The sequence below is a fragment of the Sorex fumeus genome, unplaced genomic scaffold (genome assembly GCF_029834395.1).
Source record: "Sorex fumeus unplaced genomic scaffold, SorFum_2.1 ptg000044l, whole genome shotgun sequence".
NCBI lineage: Eukaryota > Metazoa > Chordata > Mammalia > Eulipotyphla > Soricidae > Sorex > Sorex fumeus.
This window is the reverse complement of record NW_026606101.1, coordinates 61,308,941-61,323,983: the sequence shown is the minus strand read 5'-3', so window position 1 is coordinate 61,323,983 and position 15,043 is coordinate 61,308,941. Positions and strand designations below refer to the sequence as shown.

Below are 15,043 nucleotides of genomic sequence, written 5' to 3'. Positions count from 1 at the left end.
TTGAGGCATGCGCCAAACCACGTTGGCGAATAAGCTCAGAGTTTTCGAAGACAGGCTTTTTTTGTGGCTATCTCTCTCTTGGTGTTTCTCTCACAACCATGGAGGTGCTGAACCAGTCGATCGTATTCCTCGTCAATGTTGTCAACAATGACATCTTCCCATGTTGCCGCAATAGTGCCAAAGAGCTCCCAGTTGGTGGTCGTTCTGGGAGTTCTCTTTTTAAACTTTGCAGCCCTTTCTCCCTGCTCTGTGAAGTAGAATTTTGCACGAAGGAGACGGTTGCAAACATTATTAGTATTTTAAAATTTTCTTTTTTTCTTTTCCTGTTTTTGGGCTACACATATTGATGCTCAGGGGGCTATTCCTGGTTCTGCATTCAAGAATCATTCCTGGCGATGCTCAGGGGACCACATGGAGTCCCGGGAATCAAACTCGGGTTTACCTTGCGCAAAGCAAGCACCCTGCTCGCCTTATTATCACTCCAGCCCTTAAAATTTATTTTCTTACTTGAGAGAGATTATTTGTTTCTAAAATTGTTAGAAAGCTTGAAGGGAATATACAATGCTGTTTGCATATATTACATATATATGTATATGTACATATACATAGAAACATGTAAAGGAATAAATAAAATTGTTCTGCAGAAATTTTCCAGAGTTTGTAACAGGTTAAAATTTTGTTAACACTTGCCTAAGCTTAATAGAGTTAATGCTGTAATGATGTTTAATTCTATGTATGCTTGACAGTCCTGTCCACTTAGAAGTAGAAATGAGAGAGAGCCATAGTTAGAGAGGTTTGAAGGCCTTGTACATGCTTTGCTAGACATGTTTATGCACATTGTCTAACTTATTCCTTACAGAAACTCTGATAAAACAGAAGGTATCCACATTTATGCGGCATGAAATGAGCTTAAGATATTTCTCCCTTAATTATAACTAAAATGCAGACAAGTTGAAGATATGTTTGCTTTGCAAAAATAATGCCCTGAATTTAAAAGTGAGGGAAGCACATCGTAAGTGAGAGGAGGTTATTAATGAAGTTAACTCGCTTTAATTTTTTTTTAAGAAAAATTGGGGGAGGGGTGTCCAAAGACAAGTAAAAACCCCTTACTCTGTTGCTCACTCTGTATATCTTACCTTGACATTGTTATATCTTTTGCTGTTAATGGTACCTTGTTTCTCTTTATGATTCACGGCACTTTACGATATAGTCGTGTTTTTTTTTTTTTTGGTAAATGTGCTCAGTAACATAAAACTCTTGTGTGTGTTTTAGTGCTTGTAATACAACAGGAAATATACGACTGAATTCTTCACATTTCTACAATGAAACTGAACTTGATACACATAATATACAAAATTATGAAAACACCACAGTGTTTTTTATCTCCAGTTTTCAGTACCTCATAGTGGCAGTTGCTTTTTCTAAAGGAAAACCCTTCAGGCAGCCTTGCTACAAGAATTGTAAGTTTGGCATTTATTGTGATTTCTACCTTGTTTACCTTTAATAAAAGATACAGAAAAGAGTTAAATCTGAAAGAGTCTTTGCAGTGCTGAGGCTGTAAGTCATTGGTGGAGGGACCATATGGGATGCTGGGAATTGAACCCGGGTTGGCCACATGAAAGGCAAGTGCCCTACCCACCGTGCTATCACTCCATCCCCGGTTTTTCCATTTTTAAAATAGTAGAATATTTTCACAGATGAAATATAACACCCACTACCCACCACCCACCCTTTTATGTGCTTTATCAGTGTGCTTCATCTCCATCCCGGTAGAAATATTCTTAATACTCAATTTAGAATGCCTCAATTGCGTACACCCATTCATAGAATGTTATTCTACTTATTGATAATCAATAATCATTGTATATTTGCTTTCAGTGATTCTTTGCCATATATGGTTTAATATAGACTCACTAATATTGAAAATCATAAGATGATTTTCTCAGAGAAATAAAAACCCATAAATGTGTTTTGTATTTTTAATAAATGCTGATATTTTTCACATCACATAACTGAATCTTTTGTGAGACGTCTCAGTGTTCTGTGTAGGAAATAATGAAGTACTTTGTATCATATTCAGAATCAAATTTAGAATTGTCTGGATACCTGTTGTTACGCTGCTTTTTGATTTAAAGAAACTTGAAATTTTATTGTTCTACTTTTTCAGATTTTTTTGTTGCATCTGTGATTATTTTGTATGTTTTTACATTATTCATCATGTTGTATCCAGTTGACGCCGTTGACGAGGTTCTTCAGGTAAGGATTAATTAGGCACATCTGTTATTACTGGCTGAGGGGAAACTGTGTGTGAAATAGCAGTAGGAAGACAGTGATTAGAATTGACCCATTATTATTACATGAAATTTACACAGCCAAGTTAGACTTCTTACGGCTTGTTAGAGCTTAAGATCCATCTCCCTCAGTAATTGAGAAAGAAACTACCTGTTTTTCCCTCCTCTAAGTCTCTTACTATTTTTCTCAAAGGCATATTTATATAGATACAGTAATAAAAGTAATTAAAAGTGTCTTTATCAACTTTTTGATTTTAGTTTTACCTTTTTCCTTTGTGTGTGTGGGGGGGGGGTAGGATGGGGGTCATGCAGGGGTATACCCCATGATGCTAAGGGCTTACTCATGACTCTGCACTCAGGGATAACTCCTGGTGGGGCTTGGATACTATATGTGATGGTAGGGATTGAACCTGGACTGGGCATGTATGGGCAAGCACTTTACCCATACTGGACCCTCTGATTAAAAAAAAAAATTATATTGATTGGAGCGGTACTGTGATTGACAGAAATGTTAATGGTGGTTTCATGGGTACATCATTCTAACACCATACTCACTATCAGAGTACCCATATTCCTCGCCAGGGAAGTAAACACTGGTGAAGGGATTGGTGTTGAAACATTGTATGCTTGAGATCTTTCAGCATTTTTATAATGAGGCTCAATTCTTCCTCAGCCTTGCTTTGTCTCTCTCTTTGTTGGTATTCATTCTCATTTGTACAGATCAGAGGCATAAGAGTGTATGTGTCTATATCCTTATCTCTTCATAGCCACTCTGTCTTTTTTTTTTTAAGCTTATTTCTAAAATTTTTTCTTTGCTTTGTTTTGGGGCCACACCCAGCAGTACTCAGGGGTTACTCCAGTTTTTGTCTTGAGAAATTCCTCCTGGCACTGCTCAGGGGACGATATGGGATGCTGGGGGATCGAACCTGGGTCTGCTGCATGCAAGGCAAATGCCCCACCTGCTGTACTATCACTCCAGTCTGTTTTCTGTTGCTGTTTTCTTATCTGAATCTGTTTCTTACTCCAACACCACTTGCTGCCCGAAAGAACCTATTGTTTGCTTTACTCACATTGCTGACATTACCCGTGCCATCGCGTTTTGACTTTCTGGACACCAGCTGAGTAGTATCTTGCAATGAATTGCAACATGTCAAACAACTCCTGAACTCTGAACTTTGTAGTTTAGAGTTCATTTAAAGGAAGCTTCATCTTCTAGGCATGATCACTTACTATGAACTGTAGCCCCCTTTCCCTTCCGCATAGGACGGAGAAGAGATGGGGCTAAAAATTCCAAGCTTTTAATCATGGCTCAGTCTTTCCGGTCACTGTCCCCAGCCTAAAGTGATCCAGGAGCCTACCAAGAGTTGTCTCCTTACAAAAGCCACTCCTGATACCCAGAAAATTCCAGTGTATTTAGAAGTGCTATGTGAGGTGCTCCTATCGCCCCATCACTTAGGAAATTACAGTAATTTTAGGAACTGGAGATTGAGACCAAATGTGCATTTGTTTTTTGTTTTTCTCTTTTAAAGGTACTAAGGATTGAGCCCAGATCCTCCACATGAACAGCTTGTGTTTTACTGCTGAACCCACATTTTTATTCCTTTAATGTATTTTATTTAACCTGAGTTATTTAGCAGTTTGAGTTTTATCATTTGAAAAGTAGATATGATAATCATACCATGTGGCATTGTTGAGGATTGAATAGATTTTTAAAATCTATATATGTATATACATACATATATGTGTCTGCTTGGTATATAATAGAAATTCAGTAAATTTGGAATTTTGATATAATGTTAAAGTATCACCTACATACTACAATTTTAACTTATTTTTTTCCCCTTACAGATAGTGTGTGTCCCATATCAGTGGCGTGTAACTATGCTCATCATTGTTTTTGTAAATGCCCTTGTATCTATCATGGTAGAGGTAAGCTCCTCAGATAACTGTCTACTGTTGGTGATTTAATGGAAATGGGGGATGAGGACAGGTAACATGGAAACCTTTAAAAGTTCAGTTTTAGTTAAATTCATTGATCTGAACAAAGATCTATTCTGACATCTCAGCTAGTACTTAAGGTCATTAATTAAGGTGTGTGATTTAGCCGCATTTTATTATACATAGGAGAAACTATGTATGTGATAGCAAAAGTGTTTGGTAGAATGGAGAGAAGATTGATTCTTAGGCTAATCAGACCAAGATTGGCTAAACCCAAACGCTATAAAATCAGGAATGTATATCCTTGGAGTCCTTCTGTATACAGTAAAATTAAGAAATGCTACTAATTTTTCCTAAGTAAAAATTTCTTAATTTTACTGTATATAAGAAAGAAAGGATGGGGGAAATATTCATATCGTGTAGTGAATATTCATAAAGAGTCTACTAAGGCTTTCATAAGGTATAATTTTGAATAATCAGATAATTTTTAAGGAAATATGTGTATGAGTATACACACACATATGGGTATGATCCAGTTTAAGGCAGCCACTGGGAATATCTGTTCCATGGTTAATATCTGTTCAGGGGACTACTGCATGCGGAAACCAAATCATTTTTCACTAATGTTTCAGCATTGTGTGAGCCTTTCTAATTATGCACAGTAATAAAGAATGACTTAGTCATTTTTAATTCTTAACTCACTGAAATATCTCTCAGAACTTCTTCCTTGACATGATCCTTTGGAAAGTTGTGTTCAATCGGGACAGACAAGGAGAATATCGCTTCACCACCACACAGCCACCACAGGTTGGAAATCAGCACTTACTCTTGATTCTTCACTCTGTCTAGACTCCGTTGTATACTCTGCACTCTCTTGAGTGGTGTTCTGTTGTATGTTTTTTTTGATCATTTCCCCTGTGCTTCGCAAGTCTCTTTCCAGTCCAATCCTTGTCTTCTACCTAAGTAAGGATCTTATTTTTAATGATGGGTGTTTGTGTCTCTCCCCACCTTTTTTTGTTTTGTTTTGGTTTTGGTCTGATTTGAATTTTGTGATTTTGTTTTTTGTGAATCACGCAAAATTGTTTCAGCATGGATCAGAATCAGAAAATCAGGATGTTAGGGACTTATTTCTGACTTCTTGTCAGTATTCACTGTGCAGTAATTTTGGATGACTTTTTTTACTTTATACAAGATAAATCTTTCATCATTTAGAGATATTTTATTACAGTTTTCATTTTTATCAAATCACGACAGGATTTTTCACTTTGAATCCATTAAGAAATCTCGTTATGAGATAAGTTTTATGGTTAAAAAAAAGGAACCGATATTGTATGTGTGTGTGTGTGTGTGTGTGTGTGTGTGTGTGTGTGTGTGTGTGTGTGTGTACATATCCATTTCCTGATGTTAGGATGTTGTGATATAGACCCTGATTAAAAACACAGTTTAGAAGCAGCGATAGTACAGCAGGTAAGGCACTTGCCTTGCACATGGCCAACCTGGGTTCTATCCTCAGCATCCCATATGGTGCCCTGATCACTGCCAGGAGTCATCCGTGAGAGCAGAGTTAGGAGTAAGCCTTCAATACCGCCAGGCGTGGCCCCCAAACACACACATTCTTAAATTTGTTAAATCTTTGAAATTACAGTTGTAGACAAAGGGAATTAAATGAAAGCACTCTCCATTTTTATCTTTTCTGTTATTTTTAGTGAACCTTTCATTCATCTTGAGCCACAGGGGAGCTTACAGAGTTCAAAAGTTTTCCCTGATACTCTTGAGTTGGGTCACTCATTTATTTTAAGCCTTTTAAAAACTTAAATAGCAAGTGCCTGAGTTTAATCTTGGTAATTCAGTAGGCTTCATGCCCAGTGTAATAATCATGGTCACTCTATAAGAGGTCCTTTAGAGCACTTTTCCCCTTTCATGTTTGTAATCAATTGGGATAGTTTTATAATGATGGAATTAACTTAGACTCAGTTTCAGGTGTTTTGGGTATTTGGGCGGGGGGGGGGGCTGGGGGGGTAGAAGGTAGGGGAAAGCAATATTAATGCCCAGTAATTCCTAGTAGTGGTATGCCCAGAGCTCTATTAAGGGGTCAAATTCTTTACTTAAGTTTCCTGTATGTCTAGATTTGTTTCCATTTGGTTACTTCACCTCATTACTTCAAAAAGTTAATTTTGATTCATACCATCAGGTCTTGGGCTGGAGCAATGGCACAGCAGGTAGGGCATTTGCCTTGTACGTGGCCGACCCGAGTTCGACTCCCCTGTCCCTTATTAATGAATTTTTTTCATTAATATTTATTTTCTGTGGTGACTCATTGCTGTTCAGTGGCCTTAGTAAATATCCATTGAATAAAATTGAAAATGGGTTTAGAAAATTCACAAATAATCAGTTAAAACATAGCACAGTGGGTAGGGCATTTGCCTTGCACGAGGCCGACCTGGTCAGCCCAGGTTTGATTCCTCTGCCCCTCCTGGAGAGCCCAGCAAGCTACCAAGAGTCTCTGGCTCGCACGGCAAAGCCTGGCAAGCTACCCGTGACATATTCGGTATGCCAAAAATGGTAACAACAAGTCTCACAATGGAGATAATACTGGGCCCATTGGAGCAAATAATGAACAACAGGAGGACAGTGCTACAGTAATTTTTAGCCACTCCTGGTATTCTCTGACCAGGAAAAGAATGAAAAAATAAAACCATGAATGAGTCTTTATGCCAGTGATGATGGTTTTTTTAAAACTTACTGCTATGAGTAAACTGGCTTGGGGACTGAGAATGAACAGCTTGGAATGGTCTAAAAAGCAGGAGAATTTAAGTTACAGATGTTTTGCTTTTGGGGAGGACCACATTTTGCATGGCTCAGGGCTTACTCCTGACTCTGTGCTAGGGGTCACTCTAGGCTATGCTTTGGGGTACCATATACAGTGCCGAGAATCAAACTGGTTGACTGTATGGAAGGCAAGTGTGTTAAGCCCTGTACTATTTCTACAGCCCTGCTGTAGATCTTCTGGGAAATTTCTTGTGGATTCTTTGCTGAAATGTGACTTCTTCCCATTCTCGGAGAGATACATAGACTGGTTAACCTTTGCTTTCAGAAGCGAACCAATTGCTATGACTACAGCATTCTTCTGCTTCAGGAACTTGTCTGGATGTTTGAGGAGACCCAGTTCCTATCTAGGATAGCCCTTGAGATATTCCACCTCGTCACTTTGTTTGCACAGTGCTTGTTTGTTTTGTGTTTTTTTTTTCACTTTTTTTTAAATTTCAATTTGGGGCCACACCTGGTTATGCTCAGGGCTTTACTCCTGGCCCTGACTCAGGGATCATTCCTGGTGTGGCTTGGGGATCCCCCCATATGGAGTGCTGAGAATGGAATCTTGGTCAGCTGTGAGCATGTCAAACATCTTACCTGCTGTACTATGGCTCGGGGCCCAGTGCTTGCTTTTCTCTTGCTGCCACCCTCATTTTTTCCCCTTGGATTTGCTTCTTAAACCTGCATGCCTATGGCATCTGATTTTCTCTATTGGTTAAGTTTATAGTAACTGTGCATGTATGCTTGTTTGTAAACTAACAAGACTTTTTCAGCACATGGTATCTGTTGCGTGTGATACTTGGAATGTGAGGGTACAAGAACAAAATTTATGTCTAATTAAAATGAAGATGGGGGAGTTCTCAAGGTTTCTTTAAACTTTTAAAATTGTTAACAGATACACATTCCTTTCAATAGAGTTTTAAGAAAATATCTTGATGTAAAAAGTCATACACTGTGTTGATTTTTTAAAATAATTTAATTAATTTCATTGTCTTCACTGGTTGTGGGCTTAGGTACGTATGTATGTGCCTTATAGTTGTATCCTCTTGCCTGTTTGCTTAAATCAGCCTGCCAATCCTGCTAGCTTATGTGGACATAAAAGACCTAAGCTCTATAGATCTATAGGTTCCTTTTTAACTCCCCTTCCCCTCGAAGTAATCATTATTGGCCCTTTTCTGGCATCATTTAATCATGCTTCTTAAAATTTTTAAAGATGGCTTTTAGACTGATTTAGGAACATCGATCTTTTCCACAATTGGATTTAACAACCTAAACATTTGCAGGGGGTGAGGGGAGGAGTGGTTGGCAGGAAGGAGAGTTCCAAGTAGTCACCATTTCAGATCATCATGTATACATGCTTACAGTGGAAAGAAATTGTTACTTGAATTACCTGAAGAAAGTATCAAGTCTCTTCTGTATCTGAGAGAAGTAGACTTTTTAAAAAATGATGACAGTAAAGAAGCTCTAAAATTATCTTCATTGTGACCATAGTTTGTCACAAAATTCTTGCAGTGCAATTTTCTGTTCTTCATTGACCAAGTACATGGTCATTGTTCAGTCTGCTCTCCTTGCTTCCAGATACCTACTCCACAGTTTTTGGGGAAGGAAAGAATAGTAAATTCCTGGTGGTTGTCTCAATACTAAGAGAACATTTAACATTCAAAGAATTTTTGTTCGTCTCCATAATCACTTACAAAACATGCTTGAAAAATATGTTACAGAAAACTTGACTTTCTCAGTCATTAAGATATTTGGGGTAATATACCAGCTGGGTTAAAATACCAATCTCAGTTATGTTATGCTTTCATTTCAGTATGTTAGTTAACATTTGACCAATTTTGTCTAGGTTATATGTGACAAAAATAAATTTAAATTGTACCTCAGAGAAATAGCCAAAACAATTAAGAATGAATGGTTCTTCACAATTAAATATAACTGTGGGTCTTGTTATTGTTACTTAGCTTTATTATTTATATCAGGTGTCATTTTAGACAAAATCGGATGGACTCTGTCCAGTTTATATTTTGTGCAATAACTGGGGACTCTGCCATCTTGTTCTCTGAGATTCATATAAGGTCATATTCATAAAAGACATCCGGATTGATAGGAAGGTGGCAGTGACAAGTTTTTATAATGAATTAAATGATCCTAAGTAAAATACTGCTTTTTTCTGTGATATCTTTATAATTTTGGAGCACCATATGGGAACCATAATTTTAAAATCAAATTTTTTGATGGTAACAAGAATGTGGTTTTGAAGTATGTGATTGGCATTGCATATGATCTGAGTCATAATTCCAATCAATTCTACATTGTGCTTCCTGTTTTGAAAGGTGATATTAACAGTGACAATAATTTAACATGACTTTTTTCCAAAAGTAGTTATTAGGTTGGTAGGACCAGTTGGGAAAGAATATGATCGTTTTTACATTAAATATTAAGAATGTTTCCTCTTTCTGAATAGCTTAAAAATTATTAGTACGGGTTTTTAATGTATTTACCAAAATGAATTACATTGATATATAAAACTTTCCTTAAAAATGTTTCTGCATAATTGAAAATTGATTTTCTTTTTAACTTGATCTAAAATATTTTTTTATTTGTCTTTTGAAAGCATTTCCTCTTCTGGTGTTCTGTGTTTTAATATTCATGGTAAAAATTAATCAACTGTAACAGTTCTTTTTTCCTTTCATTTTCTTAGGAGTCTGTGGATCGGTGGGGAAAATGCTGCTTGTCTTGGGTCCTGGGCTGTAGGAAGAAGATACCAAAGGCAAAATACATGTATCTGGCTCAGGAGCTATTGGTTGATCCAGAATGGCCACCCAAACCTCAGACAACAACAGAAGCTAAAGCTTTAGTAAAGGAGAATGGATCACGTCAAATCATCACCATAACATAGCAATGAGTCCATCTCAGTGGTATGCAAATAGCTAGCAGTATTGAGAAAGTAATTTTAGTACTTTCTTACCCTGTGTATCATAATGGTACCATTTTTACTTTTGTCCCTTCTGATATGGGAGCTGAATTGAGGGCTTTTTTAAAAACAACAATAGGAAGACACTGGCCCATAAGTTAAAAAAAAATCACTTTTGAGTTCTCTATATATATTTCTGGAAATTCTTTTTTCTTTTAGTTATCCTCTGTGACTGGGTGCAGAAGAAAGTTAACATATGGTAACTTTCTAGACTTTAGATTTTAAGACTTAGCTTACTCATTAAGTTTATTTTCATAACCCCTCTAATTAGAAAAAGCCCTCATTCATAGACCCTAAATCTGCAGTTGAAAAATAAAATGCAAGTTAATCAGCCTCCAGTGAAAGCAGGTAGAAAGCCTGTTTCCATTATTCCAATATTTCTTCCAAAGAATTACATATTCATACACATCGGTTCCCATTAGTAGCCTAGAAGGTTTTATGGTATTGCTTCTCGAACAACTCAGGTAATTTCCATTTATAGTTTTACATTTTCAATACAAAATGCCTGGGTGTTACTTTTCTAATCAGCAAGGTGCTTAACTGCCTACATGAGATGTCCCTCTGAACTATTAAATGAGCTTCTGTTATGTCTGGCGTCATTAGTATAATTTGCTTCAGTTAATGTTGTAGGACCTTTTTTTACTGGGGTAGGGAGGAGGGATTAGAGAAACAATCATTTTGGGCAGTAGTAGATGTAGATCTACCTTCCTAATATCTCTTCATGCCTGTTTTGTTTTCTCTCAGGTTTTATATTATTTTAAATGTCTTGTTTTCTCCTACATTTTCAGTTACCAAAAGACATAGGCTAATTGTTGGCTTTTTTTTTTTGACTTTCGCCTCCTCTAAAATTTTTTTAAGGTTTGATGTATGTTTCTTCTATCAATGAAGTTTGAAAGGAGTGGTTTTGACTTTTATTTATTTAAAGCTGTATGAACTTAGACTTTTTTTTTTGATGCCGTTAGATGGCGCCAGTGGCCAGCGCTTGCTTGTGGATAGGATGGTTAACATTTGGGTGTAGAAACTTCTGCAAAGGAAAAAACAATAAAATAATAAAGTATAGATACTCATTGAGCCTAAAGCAATGTAGAAAAAAATTTCATCTTTCTGCTTTGCTTGGTTAATGCTTAAATCCTAAATTAAAATCATAGGTGATTTTAAAAAGATCAGCATTTTGGCAAAAACTAGTCATAAATACAGGTCCTGATACTGCTGTAAAATGGACACTATACTACTAAAATGATGTGATTCTATCCTGTGTTCTTAACCAGTAGCTTGCTTGCACTTTTCACTCTAGCCAATCATTATTTTCCTAATTTTTATCTACCAGTTTATCAAATATTACCCAGAACTCTAGAACCAGTTGGTTCCTATGTTTTATGCTGCAGAGACCTGAAGGATGTTTGGCAACCATAGAAAAATGTAAATGAACTCAGGGTCACTGTTCCTGCTATTGCCACTGATGATTCTTACAAAAATATAATCGGATTTTCATCAAAAAAGTATTATATGATATTAATACATAGATGATAAGAACAATTGTTCCATGAATGATTCTATGAAGCTATGCATCTTAGACCTCTTGAGCTGTGAATTAGCACTGTTTTCTAATTACTTAATTTCTTGGTCCTTTTATAATTTCATTCTCATTTTCTCCATGTGTGTCACTTTTCATTGATATCCCAGAATTGTACATTTTGTCATTTGATTTTAATACTGTAGCATATAATTGCTAAGTAGCAGCTTAAAAACGTAATTACCAGATTGTATGTAACATCCTTATTAAGAGCATGATCATAAAGAATTCTATTTTTGACACCCTTCCCCATTTTTTAACATTTAGATTTTTATAAGGGTTTTATATCTCATCTGTCCATATTGTTTCCCAAGGAATGATGTTTTTAGTAGGTGGAAAGGATTGTAGGAAGTTATATATGAACATAGGCAAGTTGGATTAAGTTGTAATTGATGGTTTCCAGAGTGTTATTTGAAGACCGTCTGTGAATCTAGATGTGGGTCTTAGTGCCATAGATAGACTGAGTCCTCCCTCTAGGTCATTATTACATAGTCCTTTTGATTTTGAACGTCACATTAAATTATTTGAGTGTATACAGACCTAAAATTTTTAATATCTGTACATATATTATTTTGATGTATTAAGATTAATAAATATTGCTGATTTTAATTTTATTTATGCACATACTTAAAGGACAGAAATGTCCAGGAAAGTAATTGTTAAATAATGGTATGTAACTTTTTAACTTTTTAAATAAATAACAGAATTTTTAATGTGTGTCTCCCTCAGGGTTGTTTAAAGTTTTGTTTCTCCCTCAATTATAAATAGTGGTAACTCTATGTTTTGTATCTTCTAGCACCAACTGCTGTAAAGCAATGCTGCAAATAATGCTTGAATAAAAGTGGCTAAGCCAGCAACAAAAAAAAAATACTTTTTTTATATTAGTTTTATAATCCTTACATCCAGAAGCTTTCCAAATTGCACTTGCATTTGAACAAGACTGTTGCAGGTTTTAGTCTATTTAGTTTTCCATGTTGATGACTGCACAGTTCAAAGGCATGGTAAATAATACAGCATTGGTTAAATTCCCTGTCTCCCAAAGTAGAGACACTCTCCTGGGAAGAGCAAAAATTCAAGCTTTCAGAAAACATTCTTAAGATTTTTTGGCATGCATTTTTGACATCCGAAAACAAGGGTTTTTTTGTATTAATGGTGGGAGGTGGTTGGGAACTTTTTAATAAGAAATTCAGGGTGTTCATTTTTGTACAGTTATGGGCATTTACACAAATTTTTAATGTATTGAAATTTGGTAATTATGTGCACATATTAATAAAACATTTACTTCCTGTTATGATTTGTGAATCCCCTAAAAATTTTGGATTTTTTAAAGTAACTTTATATCAGAAATAATGCATCTTTATATTTTTAAAATTGTATTGCTGCTCAAGAATGGTACCCTGATGTCAAAAAGGCATACACATTCATAGTTGTACATATAGTACTGTAAATAGCCTGATGAAAATTTTTTGATTGAAGCTATTCAGAATAAAAATGAATGAAATAACATGTTTCTGTATACATTTGCCTTGTAAAATACAGGAATACAGTCTTCTCTGGATTTATTTTTCTACAGTTTAAAAAAAAATCTGCATGTGGTATCACACCTCTCACCACACCAGGGAAATGCACCAGTCAGAAAGTGTTAAGTGTGTCAGATGTTAACTCTAAGGGAAGCCGTCTTGAGGGACGCTTGAGGGTAATGGTGAAGTGCAGGAGTAGGATCTTTGGATCTATTTATACTTGGGAAGCTCAGACTAAAAGCTTATGGTAAAGTAAAAGTACTTCGAAGGGAAGTGGCATCCATGCCTACAGAATGGAGCACACCAAAGAGAGGGACTTCGGAACTGTTCCTGGATGCAGAAATCCCAGAGGAGGGGCAATTGGGTCAGGTCTCTGCTTGCTGCTTCCTGGCCCTGCATACTCTCCAGGAGGCAGACCCCCTCTGCTGGGGGCTGCAGGCACTGTGGGGGTTGGAGGGGAAGCAGGCTGTGAGGATGTAAGGGCTTTCCCCCACGATCACGGCCCCATAGCCTGCTCGTGTAGTCACTCCCAGGAACTTTGTCCCGAGTGTATTTGCAGAGTAGAGTTCCAGAGTTTGAGTCATCCCTGTTGAGGCTTGGAGTTGTGGAACTGTAGAGATGTCCCTGCTGTACCCCGGCCTCCTGACTTCCACAAGGTGGGGGTAACCAGACCATGGCTTTTATTTATTTGGGGGTTGGGGGCACACCCAGTAGTGCTCAGGGCTTACTCCCGGCTTGCACTGTTTACTCCTGGCACTTTCATCGTGCCTGGGATTGAGCCCGGCTTGGGCCTGTGCAAGGGAAACACTCAATCCACTGGAACTCTGGCGTCAGCCCAGACCACTGCTCCTACATGGCCAGACTCCTGGGACATACAGAAACTTTGGTTAGCCGGTCTTCCTTGGAAGGGGTGGAGGAGGTATGGGTAGGGTAGACGGCGCAAGTAGTGCTCGGGGCTTAACTCCTGGCGCTTGCTTCTTGGGGATCAATCCTTGCAGATTCAGGGATTACCGGTTCCGGGGATTGAACCCAGCACACTGACATGCAAGGCAAGCCCTCTGATTTTTCCAACTCCTTAGGCTAGCAGATTTCAGACCTATACCTTGGATCCAAAATCCACAGGACAAGGCTAGAATGTCATTGCTCTGGTTCTCAGCACCTCCCAGTTCGTTCAGTGGGAATAACCTGTGTTTCTCCACTGCAGTTTAAACTCAGACTTTTTTTTTTTAATGTCCTACTCTCAGGTACAACTCAGAGGTAACTTCTAGGGGAGATAGGGCCATCTCTCCTGTTGGTTCCACTGTGGTGTGGGCGCAGGGCCCTTCCTTTGGCTTATGCAGGTGGACACACTGGCTCAGCAGGCTCTTTGGTCCTGAAGTTGCTTCCTTGACTTGTCAAAGGACACTCCGCACTCCTTGCCAGAAAGGGTGGCTTTCCCTGTGGATTAGGACTTGGAGTCAGCATAGCATTTATAGCATTTACTGCACTCTGACCACTTTTGGCGACGTCAAAGGTAGATTGGATTTCATTGCCTTTTCTACAGCGCCCACAAATGTTATGGATAGGGGAACTTGGTTCCTAACCAGGATAAGGTAATACCACTTCTATGCAGCTGTACTAAAAAATTCCACAGTTTGATGTCTGTTCTTGCACAATTCAAGATTCTTCGAGCATTTTTTTTAAAGTACCATATGCCATTTCCCCCCTCCCTTCCCTTTCTGTACCCTGTTGTGCTGTGGTATTGGGACCACACCCAGTAGTGCTCACAGGCTACTCCTGGCTCTGCTCAAGGATCATCCTGGAGTCAGACACATGCAAAGCAAACACCTTACCCACTATACTATCTCTTGACCCTTCCCAGTATTTTTGGTTTCATTTCGGGAACCATCCCAGCAGTACTTGGGGGAGCTATGCAGTTCTGGGAAACAAACCTGTC

The 15,043-nt window shown here is 37.8% G+C and overlaps 1 protein-coding gene across 2 annotated transcripts in view; it reads left to right on the top strand.

The window, feature by feature from the left end:
- Positions 1 to 13,093, top strand: part of ATP13A3 (ATPase 13A3) — a 76,953-nt gene extending 63,860 nt beyond the window's left edge. Inside the window, exons 30-34 of one of the 2 annotated variants that reach the window (XM_056122130.1) lie at positions 1,273 to 1,460; positions 2,168 to 2,256; positions 4,140 to 4,220; positions 4,947 to 5,036; positions 9,742 to 13,093. In XM_056122130.1, the coding sequence (XP_055978105.1) occupies positions 1,273 to 1,460; positions 2,168 to 2,256; positions 4,140 to 4,220; positions 4,947 to 5,036; positions 9,742 to 9,939 (646 nt within the window). In that variant the 3' untranslated portion in view covers positions 9,940 to 13,093. The remainder of the gene's footprint in view (positions 1 to 1,272; positions 1,461 to 2,167; positions 2,257 to 4,139; positions 4,221 to 4,946; positions 5,037 to 9,741) is intronic. The other variant, XM_056122132.1, reaches the window with a different exon arrangement.
- Positions 13,094 to 15,043: the final 1,950 nt, after the last annotated feature.